The 21360-nt window shown below is 35.2% G+C and overlaps 1 protein-coding gene across 1 annotated transcript; it reads right to left on the bottom strand.

Moving 5' to 3' along the window:
* Positions 1-2625: 2625 nt before the first annotated feature.
* On the bottom strand, positions 2626-5087 carry LOC127812169 (uncharacterized). Its single transcript, XM_052352517.1, has 2 exons — positions 4918-5087; positions 2626-4664 (listed from the first exon to the last, which is right to left on the bottom strand). Exon 2 carries the CDS (start codon positions 4619-4621, stop codon positions 2930-2932), a length of 1692 nt encoding a protein of 563 aa, XP_052208477.1. The 5' UTR covers positions 4622-4664; positions 4918-5087; the 3' UTR covers positions 2626-2929.
* Positions 5088-21360: the final 16273 nt, after the last annotated feature.

The raw sequence follows: 21360 nt of genomic DNA, 5'->3' as shown, positions 1-21360 counted from the left end.
TTTATCAAAGAAAAGTTGGAAGGAGTATTTTAGCTCATCTATACGCCTACAACTAGTCAAGTTGCAGACATTCTTACTAAAGCCTTGCCAAGAAAAACATTCAAAGACTTGAGTTGCAAGCTTAGTCTAAACAACATATTCAGCCCCAATTTGAGGGGAAGCGTGGAGAATTTCAGCATTTGCTGTCTCATTAACATGTTTCCTAATTTCCTTATTTGAGTGGAGAATAAATCACTCTCTCAAAACTAACTGTAAGTTTCATAATCTAGTGTAACTGTAACTTCTTATTTAAGTGTACATAAATCTTAAAATAGGAAACTAGAAGGTGCAGTCTTCTGTATATATTCTAATTAGATCGATGAATAAAGATTATCGCTTCTTCCTAAAACTTTCTGCATTCTGATAATTTGGAAAATGGTATAAAGCAAAGTCTATGCATATGACTGGTTAAGAATAAGTTAGTCAGCCTCTAGCTTAATAGGACGTGATAATGTAAAAAATAAAAGAAACCATGAAAATCTACAATGCCAAATCAAAACTATAGTGTGTCCTTGAGAAAATCTAGACCATAGGAGCCCATTTCTCTTGCCTCCAAAAATCTAATGATATGAAATGTGCCATCATACATTCAATTTATACCTCTCACCGGGGCATTGATATAGCCCATGATTTATGTGTTGATTGAACCCAGCCCATGTGTTGGTGGTTTCTTCTTTTGTAAAAAGGCCTTTCTTTTTCGAGGAATTAGGAAAGGGTTTATATTTATACACAAATGAGCAACCCCGTTGTTGCTTCCAAAGTTCACCCTCTTGTTAATTTTTACTTTCTAGTACTTACGGTCAATAAGTACTTTGAGGGCAAGTTTTGATGGTAATAGTAAGTTTACTCTTTTATGAACAAAAGATTACAAATGAGTTATAAAAACAACTATTTTGCAAAAGGTAAACTACGTACAAAAATAATTCTTTCTTAATCCTCGCAGAGTGGAGGCTTCGTGCACTAGCGATGCCTTTTTTATATAGTCAATCCTACGAGAATAACATAAATCTTAACAAGGACTTGACTACCTTGGACAAAAAAAAATTCTTGACGGTTAACCAAAACATTGGACCTTTAAACAGGTTAATACCATGCCTGTCCCACTTTTACAGTCCTATAAAACCTCTGAAACCAGGTGATCTACCATCATAATTGCGCAGATTTTTACTCTAATTGCAGATTGACACTGAGATCAACAAAACCTAGAAGCAAGATAAAAACAAGGGACAAAAGAACTGGAGATAAAAGAGGAGGATCATACCCTTTTAGAGTGCTTGGAGGAACCTTGCAGGGACAGTAGTCCCGCAGAAAGATCACCTTTTACTTAGCAGCTGACAGTAAAGTAACAAATAATGGGCTTAATCCTCATATTATGATGACGGTTCCTACCACCTGTTTCATACTGTAATAGAAACTACGGGTAAATTCACAACATAGAAGCATTTGCTTGTAGCTTCATACAAAAGTTGGAAGGCTAAGACGGTGAAACATAATAGGAGCAAGAGCAAGAAACAACATCAATGCTTGACAGCCCCCCATTTGCACAATGAGGTGCAAAGCCAATCCCAATAATACCTTGGAAAAGGAAATTTAATGTATGCAGGAGTATATTCAGCCAAAAACAAAATGTATGTATATGCCAGAAGTACAAAGAGAGACCATATTCATTATATGTCATGGATAACATTGAAAATTACAAGATCCACCTGATGCCATGCTCAATAGGAGAAATAATAGGTGAAAAATGGACTATGACAAAATTCAACATCATTTTTTGGATTTCTACATTACAATCATAAATAGATAGGGAGTGTTGCACCAGAAATTTGGGTTTCTTATTCATCAAGATTTTGTATATACATTTCATATCTAGCTGCACTTGGAGCTTTGATATAAATTATATTCACAGCACACTTTTGAGTCAACCTTATTATGATTTGGTTAGCTAACAAAGAACTGATTGGAAGTTACCATATGAAACTGCAAAAATATGCATCATATGCGACACAAAATGCCAACCATTAGCAAAGAGGAAATCATGGAGCAGACGGTAAGCAAACAGGTAAAGAGTTTCCATCTGTAAAGTGTAAACACTGGAGCATTTTGGAATTTCACAGGAGACTTGTGTCCGAGAGAGATGGAAAATATATAAAGGATAATAACAAGAGCTGTTTTCAAAGTAGTATACCTACCAAACAGAATTAAGTTTTACAACAGAAAACACTAAAAATTACAGTAACATTCCATCAACTGATGAGCAACTAACTGTAGAAAACCAGGTAGTCAAAAGTACCTTAAAATTAGAAAAATATATATGATCAATCTCGTTACCAAAGAATCAGAGGTTTTGTTACTTTGTCAAGCTCTTATATTGGTTGAAATCTTCACTTGCCTAACACATTCTCTTAAAGATTTAATAATTTAGTTAGGCTTTTCAATTTATCCAACTTCTTTTAGTCTGGCTGGAATGACATCAACTCAAATCCCCATCAGGGAATCCAAATGATTCGCAAACTTGAATGGAAACTCCTTCACTCTCATGAAACTCACAGAAGATACTAAATTAACACAACCTGCAAGCAAACATGAAAATTCAAGAACATTTAAAGTGGAGAACAAAAACCGTTTTAGTTTAGGACCATATTACTGGGTACATGAGAGTCAAATAAATTAGACATCGAAATGACATGAGCTATAACTTCCAACAGAATAGCAAATGACAGAAACTGACAACTGATTTTAGAAGCACAGGAGACATGGGGATGCTAACAAAAACTCCAATCTACATATTAATACTAAATTTTCAGGAAAAGAAAACAAAAAACACCTAAAATACATGTGGGGATCCCCAATGTAGCACCAATAGTATTGGAATATCAAAGTACAGTGATTAGCTAGCTGAGCTGCAGGTGTTAATTCCATCCCTGCAGTCTTTAGTGAGATCATTGAATGTTTCAATTTGCTTTTTCCCCCTCAAGAACACTTCTGTATCAACAGAGATCCTCATGTAACCATCAAATTCAACACCAACCCCATTATTAAGCTTTGCAGTCTCTGTGTACCATTCACTACTCTCATTCCAGAGATCTTTATATTCATCAAGAAAATGAGTGGAGTACTTGTCTTTTAAAGGATCAAAGAAGGATGTGTCAGGTTCGTTAGTAGCAATGTACAGGTTCCTTCCATCTTCAATTTTGTCCTGCAAAGATGAGAGAAGAGCATCAGGTGATGTATCTGCATCCAGATTGGGCCAGAGCTCCTTATTCCTAGCCTTTTCTCCTCTAACGATATGAACAGAGTCAAAATCCCAATTCAACCTTGATGAAATTGCAGACACTATATCCATCAACCGCTTAGACTTCCATACCAGATGCCAAGGTCGCTGTACAACTGACTCTGTCTCCCCTTCACACACCCTGTACCAGTAATTGTCTGGCTCCACAGACCCAAATTTCCTCATAATCAAAGTGTCCTTGATGTCAAATAGCTTCATTGGAGTGATCCTAAAATCCTCCACCAGATGGATGCCGAACCCATGTTTCTGGTGCCACTTAGTCCAGTCAGACCAAAACTGAGCCTGGTCCAACACAGAAGCTGATTCTTTCAGATGCTGGAAGTCAAAGTAAAACCTGAAATCTTTCCCCTCTTCATCCTGATGTGATGAGGTGTAGATGGAAGACAAACAAATACTCAAATCCATAACTAGTGTCCGATTCAAGTACTGAGCTTCACCCAGAGCACACATGAAACTCCACAGGTAATGATTCATGCTTTTGCATCTATCCCCGCCTCCAATATAAATCAAGTACCGGCCCTGGCTAAATGAACCCTCCGATTCAACTATAGGCAGAGAGTCATTTACAATTTCCCCCACTTCAGGAAGAGAAATAGGCTGCAACCCTTCTGTCTTAGGCTTCTTCTCAAACCCTAGTTTCTGGTTCCTCTTCCTCTTCCTAGCATTCCCTCCAGAATGATAGTCTCCAATTCGAACAACAGTGAGAGTACAATTTTCAGATCTGGAAACCACAAAACTCCGATAGTCCTTATAAAATGATGCAGTCTTTCCTTCCTTGGGTCTAAACCGCCACGCCATGTGGCAGGAAGTATCATTTGACCCAGGAACAGGTTTACCAAACCGATAAAAATGCATATCCTTAAAAAATTCTATAGCAGCCTTCATCATCACATGGAAAACTTCTGGGTCCGTACAATCGATGGGTTTATCCACCTCATTGGTGCAATCAAGATTGGCATTATTTGCATCGCCATTATCAACATCAGTGATGTTAATGAAAGTGGCAAATGCAGTCTGATTGGCAGCCATAAAATCTTCGCCAGTCTTGACCACAGTCTCATCTGATTGAAAAGTGGCATTGGATTTGGATGTGAGAAAAGTGGTGATCTTAGTGGAGGGGTGGAACAAAGGGTCGTCAGGCTCATAGGTGGCTGCAATGATGGTGAAAACCAAGACCCCAACCACAAAAATCGTGAAACAAAGGTTGCCAATCATCGCAAGAGCATTTTGGCCGAGATTTTCCGGCCGGAAACTCCCGCTCCGCAGAAGTGGATTCCGCCCCAACATTTTCCGAACTCACAAAAGAAGCCTCACTAAAACGCAAAAGCCCCTATCACATTTACAGAACAAATCAACAAATCAGCCGCAAAATCAGAGCACCAAATCGAGCAATTCAAAAACAATAGAAATGCAAAATAAAAATCTACAGATCTAGCTAGCATTGGACAATGGCCTGGAGGACCCAAACAGATCTACATCTGTATCAACATGCACACTACAAATCCAGCATATATACTTGTACTCAGATCTGCATCGATCAGATTTAGGGTTTTCGAACGCAAAAATGGGGCATAGATTCATACCTTTCTTCTATGATCAACAGCAACGAAATTCAACGCAGCATCTCTCTCTCTATCCCTCTCTCTCTCTCTCTCTCTCTCTGCGCGCTAAGCTGAGCTCAGTGGAGCTGAGTACAGCTTTGAATCTCAGAGTTTGGGTCAATTTCCAAGCGATGATTGCATAATGAAAACAAGCAAACGACCACAAGGCCCTCTGCTAAAGTACGCACATGGCGCTGTCCGTGTGTTGTCTCGGGCACCGCTGAGATGATGCCACGTGGATACTACCGTGGGATTCGGGGCGGTATTGCGCACCCCAGGGCACGGACTTTCTTTGCGCATGAGTCGCGCATGCTATGTTACACCGACAGATGATTTAATAATGTAATAGGCAAAATGCCTCTTACGATATATATTGATTTTAATAATTATAAAATAAATATAAAAACATATTAAATATTAGATATTTTTAATTATCAATTCAAATTTAAATAAAATTGTCGGATACGAGGGGAAAGTGAATTGGTTGTTTAAAAAGATTGTTTTGAAAATAGATTTTATGAAAATAGTGAATAATAAAAACATTAGGAATATAGTGATTAAAGTGCAATGTAACGGAAAGTTTTAATAGAATATACAAATAAAAGGGACAATAAGATTTTATAATTATGTGAGTATCATAAGGAGTCGTTCTACAGGATTTGACGGACCTATCAAGTCGCTCACAGAAAAGGGGTAAAAAGATGTTTTTGCCCTCGCTCACTTTGTAAATTTGTAAAGCGGGCCATTGCCTGCCCCTGTTCTATGCATCTCCCTTGCCATGACCGTCGTCTCGCCTCGCTACCACGCCTTGCTGTCGTCGCCTCTCTACCATCGACACCCCACCTCGCCGACAGTCAAGGCGAGATGGCGATGGTAGAGAGGCGACAAAGGTTAGGCAAGGCGACAGTAGCAAGGTGTGGTAGCGGCCATGGCAAAGGAGAAGTACAGAGTAAGGGCAGGGCAATCCATGGGAGAGGAAGAGAGAGAGCAGGGCGTGGGGGTAAAATCGTATTTTTGCCTCTTTTCGGTAACCCGATCGGTAAGCCCGTCAGGCTTTCTAGAATTTTTTGTATCCCAAGTCTATGTCTACTTGTCTAGCTCCCATAAAAGATTTTTAAATCCAATAAACTAGTGTTTGTTAAAATGAGTAAAATAATATTGTATTAAAATAAAATTAAAATACTTTCCAAACCAAAATATGGAATGATCAAGATAAGAATAAGAAATATTTCAAAATTTTTATTAAACTGTTTGTTAAAAATTTTAGAATGCATTAGAGAACATAGGTGTCCATTTTTTCTTATCTATAAGGATCCAGATAAATTTAACTAGACAAGAGGAGAGATAAATTTATCCGAAAAATCTTAGATAAGAAGTCACTGACTTCTTTTCTTTTTCAATGTCGACAGATAAATTTAATAAATATATTAAAAAATAATTTTGTTTAAAATACTTTCTACATCTCACTTTTTTTTGTCTATATCTTAATTAACAAATACTATCTAAAGAAACACAAATAAAACTACAAATCATAGTTCAATGCAACCACTAATTGTACCTTAGCCTTCTAGCACACCCACTAGAAATCAGCAAAATACAAGGTTTAAAGGAGTGAGATGCAACTCTCCAAAACAAAACTCTCTTAAATCTCAACAACAAGAGGGCTGAAGATAGAAATTACAAAGAATGAATCAAACTTGTGAAAGAGAGAAAATTATTGTAAATAGTGAAAACTTAATGAACAGTTAGAATTTTTAAAATTGAAAGATTTAACATAATCTTCTCTTTCATCTTTTCATCTTTGTTTTCCATTGAACTTCAAATTTATGAGTATTTATAACTTTTAATCACTCTTTATTTAATATAATCGTTAGAGGTCAAATCTGTAAGTTTCAAATATTAGAAAACTAGTCGTTAGAAAATTTCTTGATAAAAATGGTCAATAGTTTTCAAAATGCATTTGATAGTTTATTTCAAAAATAAAAAACTAATTGATAGATTGATAAAATTTGGTCGACAATTTGGTGAAACCTTTAACTAAAATGCTTATAGAAATAGTCAATAACAAACAACTAAAAGCATGCAAATTAGATGTTCGACAATTCTGAAGAACCAGTTGGTGTATAATTTTAAAGAAGAATAAAAATTCAATCAATTATTTTGACTTTGAAACATTAATCCAAAGTAAATGTATTGAAACTTGTTTTAAAGACCAATTAACAGTTCTAAAGAACCAACAAGGTTGTTAAGGTCATAAAATCGTAAGAGGGTCTTTAAAATGTAAAATCATAAAATTGAGTGTGATTCAACTTCAAAATCGTAAAATGGTAAGGGTTTTTGGTACAAAAAATCATAAAATCGTACCCGTAAAATTGAGACTTTAACAACTATAAGAACTAGTCAATAGCTTTTCACTGAATTCAATGTCTAATTAATTTTTCTTATATTTTTAAGTTCATTTATTTGTCTTTTAAAATGTTAACAATATTTTAGAATTTACAAGATTTCATTTATTTAAAAGACAAATTCAAACCCATTTTCAAGGATTGTTTAAGATCACAACTTTAAATTTCAAAACGCTTAATTTGACATGTCAAAAACCTTAAAGCCCAATATCATCAATGTAGTAGCTTGAATGGACTCAATGAACACTTGATAGTTCTTCCATTCTAGAACATGATAATACTTTATCTTAAAACAAGACTTAAAATACAAGTTTAGAACACTTTCAACACTTATTCATAGTGTTTAAGTTTAAAACTTTGAAGATAAAAACACTTATTAAAGTTTTGTCCATACTAATCATTTCAAAATCAAACCAACTAAAAGAAAACAAAATTAAAAAGAGTTTAGTGGGTAGAAAGAAGCAAGAGGAGAAGTAGAGGAGTTGGTCAACAATTATAAAGAACAAAATTTTTAAGACCAATAGTTGGATTTTAACCCAGTCCACCATTTTAATTTCTTTTTCATCAGTAATAATCCCATAGTCCAACTTGTCAAGACATGTCCAAATAATACTCAATAATTTTTAAAAACAAATCCATTTAATTTAAAAATTATCTTTAAATTAAATCTCATTTAATACTCTCATATATCATTTCCTTCTATTATGGGTATTTTCCGAATCATTTTTTATGGGCTGAACTCGACTCAGTAAGTCGGCTCAATTTCCTAAAACCCAATAGGCCCAAGGCCAACTCGTCAAAACAAAGTCACACGTCGCTGAGACTCGAGCTCTGGCCGTGGAACCACGTGAATTCCCAGCGATGCTTCCAGATCGCTGACCTAACCAAGCGAGCTCTCAGTGATGCTTCCAGCTCGTGGCCTAATCGTTTAACTCGCATAACAATAAAGCCGCTGAATAAACAGAGACGGGACCCATCTACTTTACTTGAGGTAAATCAAATCCCTGGTAATACGGAACACACTCCCGATTTTATGGAATTGATAAGGACACTTTGTCCCCCATGACATTATCCTTCCATTTATAAATTTTGTAAAAATTATAAATACCCTACATTATAAATAGGGGTCAAAAACACTATTGTAAAAAGGGGGGACAAGAATGATATATTGTTACTCTGCCAGAATCACCAGAGAACAGTCGTTGACTAGTTATCATTCTAACCGAACCACGTAAAAACTTCCTTGTGTGTGACTTATTATTTGTTTTCATTTGTTCCTCCTATTTGCATTTATGCTCGTTTTTCTCATTGCGGGCCTACGAATCACTATCGACCAACTCCGAACGTCGGCACCTTCCATGAGTTCATCTTTTAACAGGTCTTGCATTTTAAGGTAGTGTTTATTAATCAAGATATACATTGAAAAAATAGGATATGAAAAATATTTCAAACAAAAGTGTTTTCTATTGTATTTATTAAATTTATTTGGTGACTTTTGGAAAAGAAGTCACATGACTTTTTATCTAGATTTTTTCAGATAAGTTCATCTCTCCCCCTCCAAATAAATTTATCTTGGTTCTTACAGATAAAAAAAAAAACCTGTGAGTCCGCCAATGCATTCCAAAAAAATCAACAAATAGTTTGATAAAAATTTTGAAATGCTTATCAGGCTTATCTTTACCATTCCATATCTTAATCTAGAAAGCATTCAAACCTTATTTTACTCATTTTAACAAACGCTACCTAACTAAATACCATATATCCTCTATTGGTGGTGCATGGTACAATAGAAAATGTTGCTAGGAACCTTTTTTTTTTTTTTTTTTTATTTACCTGGGGTGTCCGAGCTTCACCCGACTAATCCCTAAGGGCGGGTGACCTTCCCCCTGATGCACCTCCTGGGTAAATCTGGATGCAGTCAAATTTTATATACACTCAGAGTTGGATATTTGACGCAGTTCATGTGGGACTTGCCTTCCAACCTTATTGATACATTTCACACCTTTGACGCAGTCCATGTGGGACTTGCCTAGTTTTGATGATTAATAAAAAGAAAATTTTTAATATACAAATTATAGTATTTTTGGTGATTAACAAAAAATAGTATTTTTCTTAAATATATTAATTGTAGTATTGAATTATTTTTTATTAATTTATAAAATATTTTTTTCATAGCATATGTATTACCAAAAATATTATTTTCTATTAAAAATAATTTTAAATATTTTTTATATTAATTTATAAAATATTTTCATAGCATATGCATTATCAAAAATATTTTTTAAATATATTTTTAATATTAATTTATTAAATATTTGTTTATAACATATGTATTATCAAAAATATTATTTTCTATTAAATATATTTTTAAATATATTTTAAATTAATTTATAAAGTATATTTTTAGCTATGTATAACTAAAAGAATTTAACAAAACCAACTACATGCCCCATAATTTGATCCTAGCACCTTAAGATTGTCCTAGGCTTTCTTGTCAGCTAATTTACAAGCTCTTTTGGCTATTTGAGTGCATATATTAATTTTAAATTATACTAAATTTTCTTACTATAACAGTTAGATTTTTTATCGTTAAAAAAGTGGCTAAAATGCCCATAAATACCCCCCAAACTCATTTTTTGAGTATCTAAGTACTTTCATTATATATCTAAAGCATTCGAAAGCTCTCAAACGTTTTCAAGCAAAGCATCCAAACAATCTGAGGCTCTCAAAATATTATTGCACATCCACTAAAGAGTCACAAGGCAAGAGGAGAAAATTTTTTCAAGTTTTCTACTACAAATCCAAACTTCTCCATTTAAGGTTATAAATTTATTTAAATATTATTATTTTATATAATTTATTTTTAATTATTTATGTGTGTCTAAGTGTGGACAAATTATTTGTAAACATTTAAATTATTATTGAGAATTATATAGATTTCCTAGAACCATTAAAATCTATATAAATCTAGTTTCAAATGTAAGTTAGGGAGAAAATTTTAGTGTAGTGGTTGCCTGAAATCCGTTGTAATGTAGGTGTGTATCTAATTTTCAAGGTGAAATAGTGTGAAAATCTTGGTGATTTTGATTTAGTAGAATCCCAAAAGTGGTTAGATTTTGAGATAGTAGATTAGGTGTATGTAGAAATACCGAACCATTATAAATTGTGTTGTGCTTCATATTATTTTTTCTTGTTATATTTTTTGGTTTGCATTAATTATTAAATTATATTTATCAAATATATATTCTTAAATAAAATTATTAATAAAAAATATTTATTAAAAGAGAGAAAAATTTTAATTATTCAATTCACCCCCTCTTGAGTAGCTATGCCCTAAAGGACCAACACTTCTCCTTGTGTCTTTCAATTTATTTCCTATCAATATATAATCTAAACCCAAATTTGCTATCCATCTTTCTATAATCACCATTGATGTTTATATGAAAGGAATGATGAAACTTGGATTGTTGTTACTTACTGTTACAAAATCAACATTTATTGTTGTTATTCATCCAATTTCTTTACATTGTGTCGTTATCTATATATATGAAACATATAACCAACCCCAATGTCATGCTATTCTGTATAGGGCCGGGTTAAGAGTAGGCAACAATTATTTTAGTGATCTTTTAATAATAAAAATAATTTAAATTTATTTTACTTACTTTTTGAGATGCAAAATTATTAATTAAATTTTTGTATTCAAGTTTAGAAAGTAAATATTTTTCAATTGACAATATAATCAAATTACTTAATCTTTATCGTGACATAATTGAACGTAAATAAGATTTTATTAATTTTAATTCTTAAAAATTTATTTCTACTTAATCTATAGTGACAAAAATGTTTAATAGTATTCTATAAGTTATCCATATATTTGGAAAAGAATTTATTCTTTTTATAAAATTTATTATCGCAAGTGGTATTTTTATTTCCATAGTTATAATGTCTTTTAAAACTTTTAATTATGAAAATAAATCTAAATCATCAATATCAGAAAGTATGTCATGTTTTAGAAAAAAATTAAAATTTAAACAATTTTTCATCAAATTATCATTATTATAAAACAATTTTAACTTTTTTACATTATAAAGAAAACTAAAATTATTTTCGTATATTTTAAATTGTTCAAACCTATTTTGAAGAGAAGAAATAAAATGATCAACTAAATATATAAAACAATTAATTCTAAAATATTATTCAATAGATAATTTCATCTCCTCATTTTCATTCTCATCAAATTATTTATTTCTCCTTATTATATGTTTTTCATGAAACTTTGATTCTATATTCATTTGCTCTGTAATCTTTTTAGTAAAAATTATAGAAGATTTTAATTCATTTTCTTTATATTTTTTTAAAAATTAAAAATAAAACCTTTCAAGTGATGTATTGCAACAACAATGTCCATATCTTTACATTATAAGCATTTACTAACTGTATTAACAATAAACAACATATCATGACTAATAGAAATTCAAAATTTTCAATCTCACATATTTCTAAAAAAATAGCTTCGCCTTTTATTTTAGGATCCTCACTAGTTTCTGTTAATTGATATAAAACATCTCTTATTTGTAGAGCTTGAAATTTGATTGTTTTAACACTTTTAATACGACTTTTCCAATGTGTTTGTAATAATGATTTAAGTGTCAAATTAAAAACATGATCTTATAAAAATTTTCATTTTTTTGTAGAAAAAGAAAATAATGAGTATATGCGTGGTGTGTGTCTGGTCCGCTCCATTTTTTTTTTTTTTTTCTGTTAGCATAAGAAGTCTGAGAGAAAGTTTATTCAAAATGGATACAGATACAAAAATCATTCAAAATTGTCAAAATTTTCTCCTCATTTCTATATTTGTTCACTATCAATAGGAGCCAAAATAAATATTAAAACATTATTTAGATCATCGTCTCAGGCTTACCATCCATACATTTTCAAAATAAAAGGGCACTAAGACTTTAAATATAAAATGAAACACTTTATTCACACCCTCAAAACTATACCCATGGATCTTGAGGGCGGAACATCTCTGTAGACATTTGTTGTAACTCAAAAACTATGACAATAGAAATTTGTAAAGTAGGAAAGCTGGAGCTGGGGTAGAGCAAGGTGGACAGCTGGCAAGAGTCTGCTAGTGGAGATAGGCGTCGGGTAGTTTCGGTTCTCGGTGTATTGACGGGGGTCGTAGGTGGACCTCTAGGGGCATCCTCGGGAGCTCCTAGAAGTGGCCTCCTGTGTGCTCGGGACATATCTACACTCATAGGAATAAGTTAGAAGGCACGCGGGGATTCCTCACCGGCGTATGCCCTCCGATGCTTAAATCAATACCGGTATGAAAGAAGTGCAATAGACAAGTAAAGCATGCTGACATTGAACAGGGAACAGTTATAGCTTTCCCGATGAGAGAACGTCAATCTCGGTGTGGTTACCAGGAACTGAGGATGGACCTGCATGTTAGTAGAGGAATCCACCCTGGAAGGGCCGGTCAGCCTAGGGGGCCTTCCGGAAGAAGGTGAGCCTCATGGCGTGCTGTCAAAGCAGGGTCTCAGCCCCTAAGGGACCTGCCCGAGCATAACTTCGGGCTTAAAGGGAGATGCCTCGGGGTGACACTTGCTTGACTACTATTACCTTGGGGGACACATCGCACTCCATGAACGTAAACATATTACATTACATAGATATATTGGTTCCAAGACCTAAATCAATTTGAAATAAATGAAATGTGGTAATTGGTTCCAAGACCTAAGGAACACCCAACCATAGTAATCAAATGGGTGCTTATAAACAAAATTAGAATCAAAGCTACATTAATATCTCAAGGGTGTAGTCAAGAAAAAGGGATTGACTATGATGAAATCTATGCCCCTATGGTAAGATTGGAAGTCTTAAGAATGTTGTTGGCATTTGCATGCCACAATAATTACTTCAAATAAATGTTAAAAGTGTTTTTATTGAATGGATATAAACGAGGAAGTATATGTGGATAAATCTCCTAGTTTTGAGAATCCTCAATATAAGAATCATATGTTCAAACTCTCTAAAGCACTACATGATTCAAAGCAAGCCCCTAAGGCATGTATGAGAGATTTAGCAAATCTTTTCTAGAAAAAAGGACTTAAGAGAAATTAAATAGATACCACTTTATTTATGAAAACTCATGGCAAAGAAATTCTACTATCTCATATTTATGTAGTTGACAATATTTTAGATCCACAAATAAATCCCTATGTGACCAATTTGCAAATCTAATGTAAGGGCAATTCAAGTTGAGTATGATGGGAGAATTAACATATTTTCTAGGATTGTAAATTAAGCAAGACTATTAAAGAATCTTTAGGTATCTTAAAGGATCATCAAATTTAGAATTATTCTATCCTAAATCAAATGAATTTGATCTTGCTACCATGAATTTTGATTAAAAGAGAACTAGTGGCTCACGTCAATTTTTAGGAAATTCTTTAATGTCATGGTTTATGGAGTAAAACTTCAAAATACTATATCCTTTAAAGATATATTGAAATTTTGTGATTTATGATCTAAATTGTCAAAAGCCAAATTTGTTTTGCATTTTGTCTATGATAGACATTTTTGTATATGCTTATTGGACGAATTGGTATTTACTCTTGTGTATTACTTGAGTAAGAAATTATGTTTTATCTTTATAAATTAAAGGATCATCTTGCTTCTTGTAGACATCTATATGTAATGATCCTATATGTTATAATCCTAAGTTTGGGATATGTTACCTATGGTTTGATCTTTTGAAAAGACATTGAATATATGGAAAGTACATGTGGCATTCCTCCAATTTAATGACATTGATATATTTTACCTTTGTGAAAATCATTTGTATTGAGACAATTACTTTTTTTTATATGAAAAATGTCTTTATGGCTAAAATCTCCCGTGTAAGTTTAAGGGGGAGTTTTTCAAAGAGAGTCTTTTTATTTGCTTGATATATTTCACTGTTACATTGATCATTTAATGTATTTTCCTGATTGATTATTTGAAAAGATATAAATTGACTTTGATATGATCACGAGTCTGCAATATGGTATGAAAATTTTTAAATTTTGGCATTTCATGAGAAACGTTTATGTATATGGCATGTGCTCAAAATCTTTTATGATGTTAATTACATCATCTTAAGGGGGAGCTATCGGTAGTTTTAAAGAAACATTGAAAAAGAGTTGTGTGAAATCTCTTAACATGTTTTTGTTTAAAAGAAAAGTTTCTCAAACTATCATTGGGGGAGAGATATATATTGGGGGAGCGATCTATATTGTTGTTTGGAAGTGTTATCTCCAACTCATTTCTATTCGAAATATTTTGGTTTAAGGGAGAGTCTTTTTTTCAAAGACATACCTTTTTGATTTATGACAAAAAGGGGGAGAGATATGTTGAAAATTGATTTTGAAAAAGAAAGGGTTTTGTCATCATCAAAAAGTGGGAGATTGATATTTTATTCTTGTGTTTGGTTTTAATGATGAAAAACAAAATCAATTTATTCTCTAAGTCATTTGTCAAGAATATGATTTGTTGGAGATTATGATTTGTCAAGAATATGAAAAACCAAATGATCTATAATTTTCTATAGATGGAGATTTGTACAAACAAGCTTTAAGATCTAAAAGAATCTCCTAAGTGATTTCACCAAATTAGTTTTGAACAATTGGATAATAGATGTTTTTTTACCTTTAATATAATTTTTCTAAGTCTGAGAGATTAAAGTATTATAAGGAGAGATATAAAAAAATGTTTTTATTTTGAAAAACTATCTCTTGGTATTTTGATATATAGTATTCATTATTGTTAAAACGATTTTTAATGATTTTTTCAATAAATAGAATATATGTATTTTGAGAGTGATAAACTTGTTAAATTCTGAGTTTGTACTAAAACCAAAATTTTATTTTCTTATGATTATGAATTTTGATTTTTTTGATATTTTTATTGAATCCAAATGGGGGGTACTTTTTTATTTACATTTATGTATTAAAGTAAATGGAAGGTAAAATATAAATTAAGAAAAATGAGGACATTTTCTTAAACTAAAGAAATGTAAATATGTTGTAATGTTTTGTATCATCAAGCTTCATCTGTCGACTACATGCTTTCATCTGTCGGCTAACATATTGATTTGGTCGACTAAGTTATAGGATCTGTCGACTATCAGTGTGCTTGTTTTAGTCTTGGTCGACTAACCTTAAGCCTTGGTCGACTAACAGTGTATATGTTATGACTTGGTCGATTAACTCTTTAAGTTGGTTGACAGAAGGTTAGCCTTGGTCGACTAAGTGTCATGCTTGTTTTTGTCTTAGTCGACTAAGTGCCCTATTATTTTTATGACTTGGTCGACCAACCTATTTTGTTCATCGACCAAGCTTATTATTTTATCTGATTCTGTCGACTAACTATTTTTATCTGTTAACTAAGTTTCTTTCACAGAAAGCATAACGACTAGTTTTTCAAATCCCAACAGTCACAAACGACTAGTTTCCCCTTCAATCTTTTTGGATGCCTATATATACAACTTAAGGATGATCAAGAAGAGGCTAATGGATAGGAACGAGTTGATCTAAAGATTACAAATCTTTTTTTCGAGCTTATAGTATTTGTGCTTTCAGTGTTATATTTTTTTTCCCAAGGCTTCATTCTATTATTGTTAATATATTTTTAAGCCTTGTTTTCATTGTGAGAGAACTTGTAACTAAGAATGTTAACTCTTAACTTCTCTCTTTCATTTGTATCGTTTTTATTTTCCTAGCTTGTTGTGCTAGAGGATTTGCTCTTTGAAGCAAGGGGTTGAATTTCATAGCTTGTTGTGCTAGAGGACTTGCTCTTTGAAATAAGGGGTTGTAATTCCTAGCTAGGTGCTAGAGGGCTTGCTTGTATAAGCAAGATGTTTGTAATTTCCTAGTCTTGGACTAGAGGGCCTACTTGGTTAAGTAGGAGGTTTTAGTGGATTGTTTGCAAAATCCTTAGTGATGAACTAAGGTAGTGGATTAGGCTTGGGTTAAGCTGAACCACTATAAATCCTGTGTTTTCTTATGCTTGCGTTCTTTGATCTATTTATCTTTCCAAGCATTTCATTATTCCTCACTTAGTTTACATATTATCTTTACAAACTTATATTTGTCATTTTATATGCTTTACGTTTTTGAATCACTAAAATCTCAATTTGTATCAAAAAGTTTTTCAAGTCTAATTAAGTGTTTAAATTACCTAATTCACCCCCATCTTGGTGTGTGTCATAGCATTTCAAACTTATTAAAGACGTCATGCTTTTCGAGAGAGAGCTATTGCTCTCCGAGATATGCAAGTCCTCTCTGAGAGGGCATGTGCTTCCGATTCTTCATTGTAGGAGACCTCCGAGAGGATGAGAGACAGTTGCCGAGAGGGAGAGAGCTAAAGCCTCTCCGAGAGTGATTGCCGAGAGAGAGGGAGAGAGTGAATGTGCACGGAAGGGAGGAAGAAGGTGAACAGTCCTCCCTCCTCCCTTTGACTAACCTTTTGACCCATTTATATAAGGTCCCCTAACATTGCTTTATTACACTTTCATCCCCCTAAGTTTAAATATTCACCTAATGACCATTACCACTAATCCTTTGGCTATTTGACTATTGTTTCTTCTTGGAAAATGTGTCCCAGCTCAGGACCACTTTTAAGGCTCGCCTGCATAGGCCTAATAACCAAAATACCTCTAGGTGCCTGATGACTGAAATACCCCTAGATGGGCACTCGGGAATTTTATGACGTAATAATTACCCCCCATTCTTTGTTTTGACTACTAAGTCAAAGGGAAGACTAATGTCAGTCTCGCATCCACCTACCTTAATGGACAAAACTTTTCTCTTACGATTCACGACCTCGTGCTGACGCTAAAACGAGATCATTGGCTAAGATAAGGCCCAACAGCCCTACAAAGGCACGACCTCCTACGCCGAGAGGGTGGCAAAAAGTACGAAGGCACAACTCAAGGGGTCTAAAATAAAGAATGACTTGCTCAAGGAAAGGACACCAGCATGCCTCAAAGGCATCCTAAGGTGTGCTTAAGGAAACATGGACTTTATTGGCGACACAATGCCTGGAAGACAACTCGATGGCTCAAATGCCAGAAATGCCGAGGTCGTGATAAGACTCTGGATGTGGTCAAAGTCATAAATAGAGATTGATTAGATTTTGAATGCTCGAGGGAAATGGATTTTTAGAGAATGGCTTTCGGGAATAGAGAAGATTACTCCAGCAGTTTCTTTATATTCAGACTCAGGCTCTAGCTAAGCCGAGTTTTCTTAGGATCGAAGTGCCTCAGCGGGTCTTATCCTGGGATGATGCGCTTGTCTATGACAACTCTCGCCCATGCCTTGGATCATTGCTAGTTTGGACTTGATTTGCCAAACTCCTACGAGTGTCTTAAAATGAAGGTGAGAAACGGTGTTGCCAACTTAAATTATTGTTCCAAGAGTGTTTCTCTTTTCTTCCATTATCAGTGGCCCTGTTTACCCTATTTCAGGGATTCCATTGGTATCCTATCATAACACTTAGTGAAATATGACAATTCACCTTCATCCATTCTCCCTGATTTAAACCAGTTTTCTAGGCGATTGATGTCAATGCCTTCTCAACAACTGCCATTTACATTATGACCACATTCCATTTTATCTTGCATTGAAGACCAGCAACCCTTGTCTCTTCTTCTTTTACTTAAAGACGTCCTGAAATATATTTCCACATTAGATCCATTCTCTATTCAATCTCTCTTCGGAAAGTTGTTATCTTCTAGTCCTCTGATATCACTATACGAGCTCCCAAAACTCTTAGCATTTATTTTTGGGACAGGACCGTTTTCCTTAAAAGGAGTTTTTGGCTCACGCCTTAGATCAAACCTGCCTTCACTAGCTGCTCTTACATCTTCCCTAATCGCTTCTTTGGCAGGTTTACTAATTTGCCTTTCATGACTCTCGTTACTAGTTTGGACTATCGCCTATAAACCCTAGCCTTCGAAGCTCTTTCGAGTACCTTGAATTGAAGGTGGGAAATGATATTATTGACCCCTCCAGGTCATAGACTCAATATATGCCCGAGAGAAGAGAATCTCTTTAGGCATCCTAGATGTGGTCTAGAGGATGATAGATAGCCTTTCGAATGAGTTGAGGGAAAACCTTGGGGGGATGCTCTAATTTGGGTTGCGAGAACGACTTGCCAATATCCAGTCATCCCAACCTCAGTCGTCCAGATATCAGGCCTCACTCTTTTAATTATCTTTCGCAATTCTTGCTCTAGAATGTTATTGAATGCTATTATCTTAGAAGAAGAGCGTAAAACAGTTTTTCTTTCACCTGGGGTGTCTTTTATCTCTTTGTGACACATACCGCTAGTTTATGCATTTCATGCTATGCATTTGTGAGTAAGGAAGCATGTATAGGGCATAGAAGTGATTTTAGCGAGAGATTGTATCCGGTAACACTCTTGCATGCTCCCTTGGATCTGCCAACCATGCTCGTCATTTGAAATGTTGTCTTCCATTTCCATGGCTGCAACTTGTAGTCTTTGCTGAGATTTCAACTTCTCTTCATTAACTTGCTCTAAGCGATTTAGGACTTCTACATTACTAGCCTCATAGGATAACAACTCCTCCTCTATGAGGCACAGCATGGCCTTGACCTGGGTAGCCTCTTTTCTGAGAGATTCTAGGTGCTTGGATGAAGCTTCTAGAGCAGCAACAATCTTTGCATGATGATGAGAAGCGTTTTCCAAGTGTTGTTTTGTGGCAATTGTATCTGTGAACAAGCTACTAAAGGGAGTTATCTTATTGGGTAGACAGTTTAGCTTCTACGAGTGATGCTATAGTGTTGACAAATTCCATTACTCATTGTTTCAAGGGTTGATAATCAACAAGCAAGCCATCCATAGCCCTAAAAATTGAACTGGCATCACTGGTCATGGTCTCATGATCACGAAAATCCGTTAACTCTAAGACACTAAGAAATTGGCTCTGGATTTGGTTTGTTACCTCGCGGAATGCTGCTTTGATTGGTTCTATGATCTTGCCTCCTTGCAACATTTTGGAAGGCTACTTGAGAAACGATTTCCCATCAGGCAAAGGAGATTGCCTTCTGGGTTCAACTGATGACTGATCATATAGCACAATGGTCGTGGCCTCAGCATTCGATACATTGAAAATTAGGCTCCTAGATAGTGGAAGCAGAAGCTGACCGTGTTAGCCTCTAAATTGAAAGCTTAAAACTTGATGGACGATGGACTCTAAACAATTCCATGCCACCGAAACTCAGAGGCTCGACGCGACAAGATATTGATGACTAACTGGGTCAAAGTTGCCTATGCCACTCCTGTTGTTCCTCAGCCTTTCGCCATGCTATTACGGGGGACTGTGGTGTGGTCATCTCTAGCCTAAACGTCTTGATGGGTTTTAAGGATATGGGACCCTTAGAGCCAATCAGTTTATCAGACTGGTCTTTAGGCTAGGTACTCCTTTATTCTTATTCGTTGCATATTTCAAAGATGAAGTTGCTCACATTAGGTTGCTTGAGTTAAAACCATGCGCTAGGTGGAGATTAACGTAAAGTTACAGCACAGGCCTAGCCTCCCAAAGTCAAGAAAATCATGCTTGTCCTAGGAGTGGCTTAGTGATGATTTTTCAGAGAGACACCTAACATTCGATACCTATTTTGTTGCTTGGGCACATTACGTACATTACCTTTCTATTTAGATTATCTGCTAAATGGTCTCGAAAGGGTAGATTGCTTTCTACCCTCTCCCATCTACACTCATGGTTAGATCCTGGGGTCTACTCACCATAAGAAATATGGATCAGGGTCTGCGTCCTCCGTTTTAGCGCGATGTAGGGGCTTAACTCGCGTCGCAGCCCTGGTCGCTCGGTGATCCTTTAGCTATATCTTTGTTGAGTCTCTTCATTTCAGCTCTTTTCTGGTTTGTCAGCCATGGAGAATCTAGGTTGGACCCGGGGTCGGTCGCTAAATTCCCACAGGTTGTTCCAAGTTTTTCGGGAGGCTTAGCATCAAGGTTAGCTTGTATGCTTGGCACCGAACTTTGGCAAGGGATCTAGGTTAGCATGCGAGTATGGCATTGGAACACATCTAGGAATTTGGGGCAAACACTTAGCCTTGTAGGCACTTCATATTTCTTTCTTTCCTTTTTTCAGGTTTGCTTTCCTAGTCCCGTCTACCACAGGGAATCTGTGTTTGGCTCAACATCCATAACCAAATTTCTACTGGATGTTCCAAGTTTACCTGGAGGCTTAGCGTCGGATCCACCGAGGAGTCACGATTAGGTCATAAGCTTAGCACCGAACTCATGCAAGGGATCTAGGTCAGCTTGCAGGCATGACATTGGAACACATCCAGGAATTCGGGGCAGACACTTAATCCTTATATGCACTTGGCATTTCTTGATTCTCTTTTCATACTTATTTGCCACAGGGGATTTGTGTTCGACCTAAGGCTTATTGCTGAATTTCCACCGGATGTTCCAAGTTTGCCGGGAGGCTTTGCACAGGAAGGTTAGCCCATAGGCTTAGCACCAGGCTCACTCAAGGGATCCAGATTAGCTTGTGGGCATGGCATCAGAACACGTCCGGGAATCCAGGAAGGTCCAAGACCATTACGCCAGATCACCATTGGGCGAGGCTTGTCTGAGAAGGTAGGGTCAAACCCCATTTCTTCCATGTCTCTCTTTCGAACTTGTTACCCATTTCTTCCTTGTTTGACACAAGGAATCTAGGTTAGACCCAGGACCTCTCTTTGAATTACCATCAGTCGTTCCAAGTTTGTCGGAAGGCTTTGCATCGGATCGATTGAGGAGTCAGGGTTAGCCCTAAAGCTTAGTGTCAGACTCATGTAAGGGATCCAGGTTAGCCTGTGGGCATAGCATTGAAACACATCCAAGAATTTAGGTCAGTCCGGGGTCTTAGGATCTGGGCTTACCTTTACCTCTGCTGGCATATCGCCGTTATACCAGGCAGCTTTGTCATTTTTTT

Source organism: Diospyros lotus, chromosome 10 (genome assembly GCF_014633365.1).
Source record: "Diospyros lotus cultivar Yz01 chromosome 10, ASM1463336v1, whole genome shotgun sequence".
Classification (NCBI taxonomy): Eukaryota; Viridiplantae; Streptophyta; class Magnoliopsida; order Ericales; family Ebenaceae; genus Diospyros; species Diospyros lotus.
Note: the sequence above shows the minus strand (reverse complement) of the source record. Positions and strands in the feature narration are given on the sequence as shown.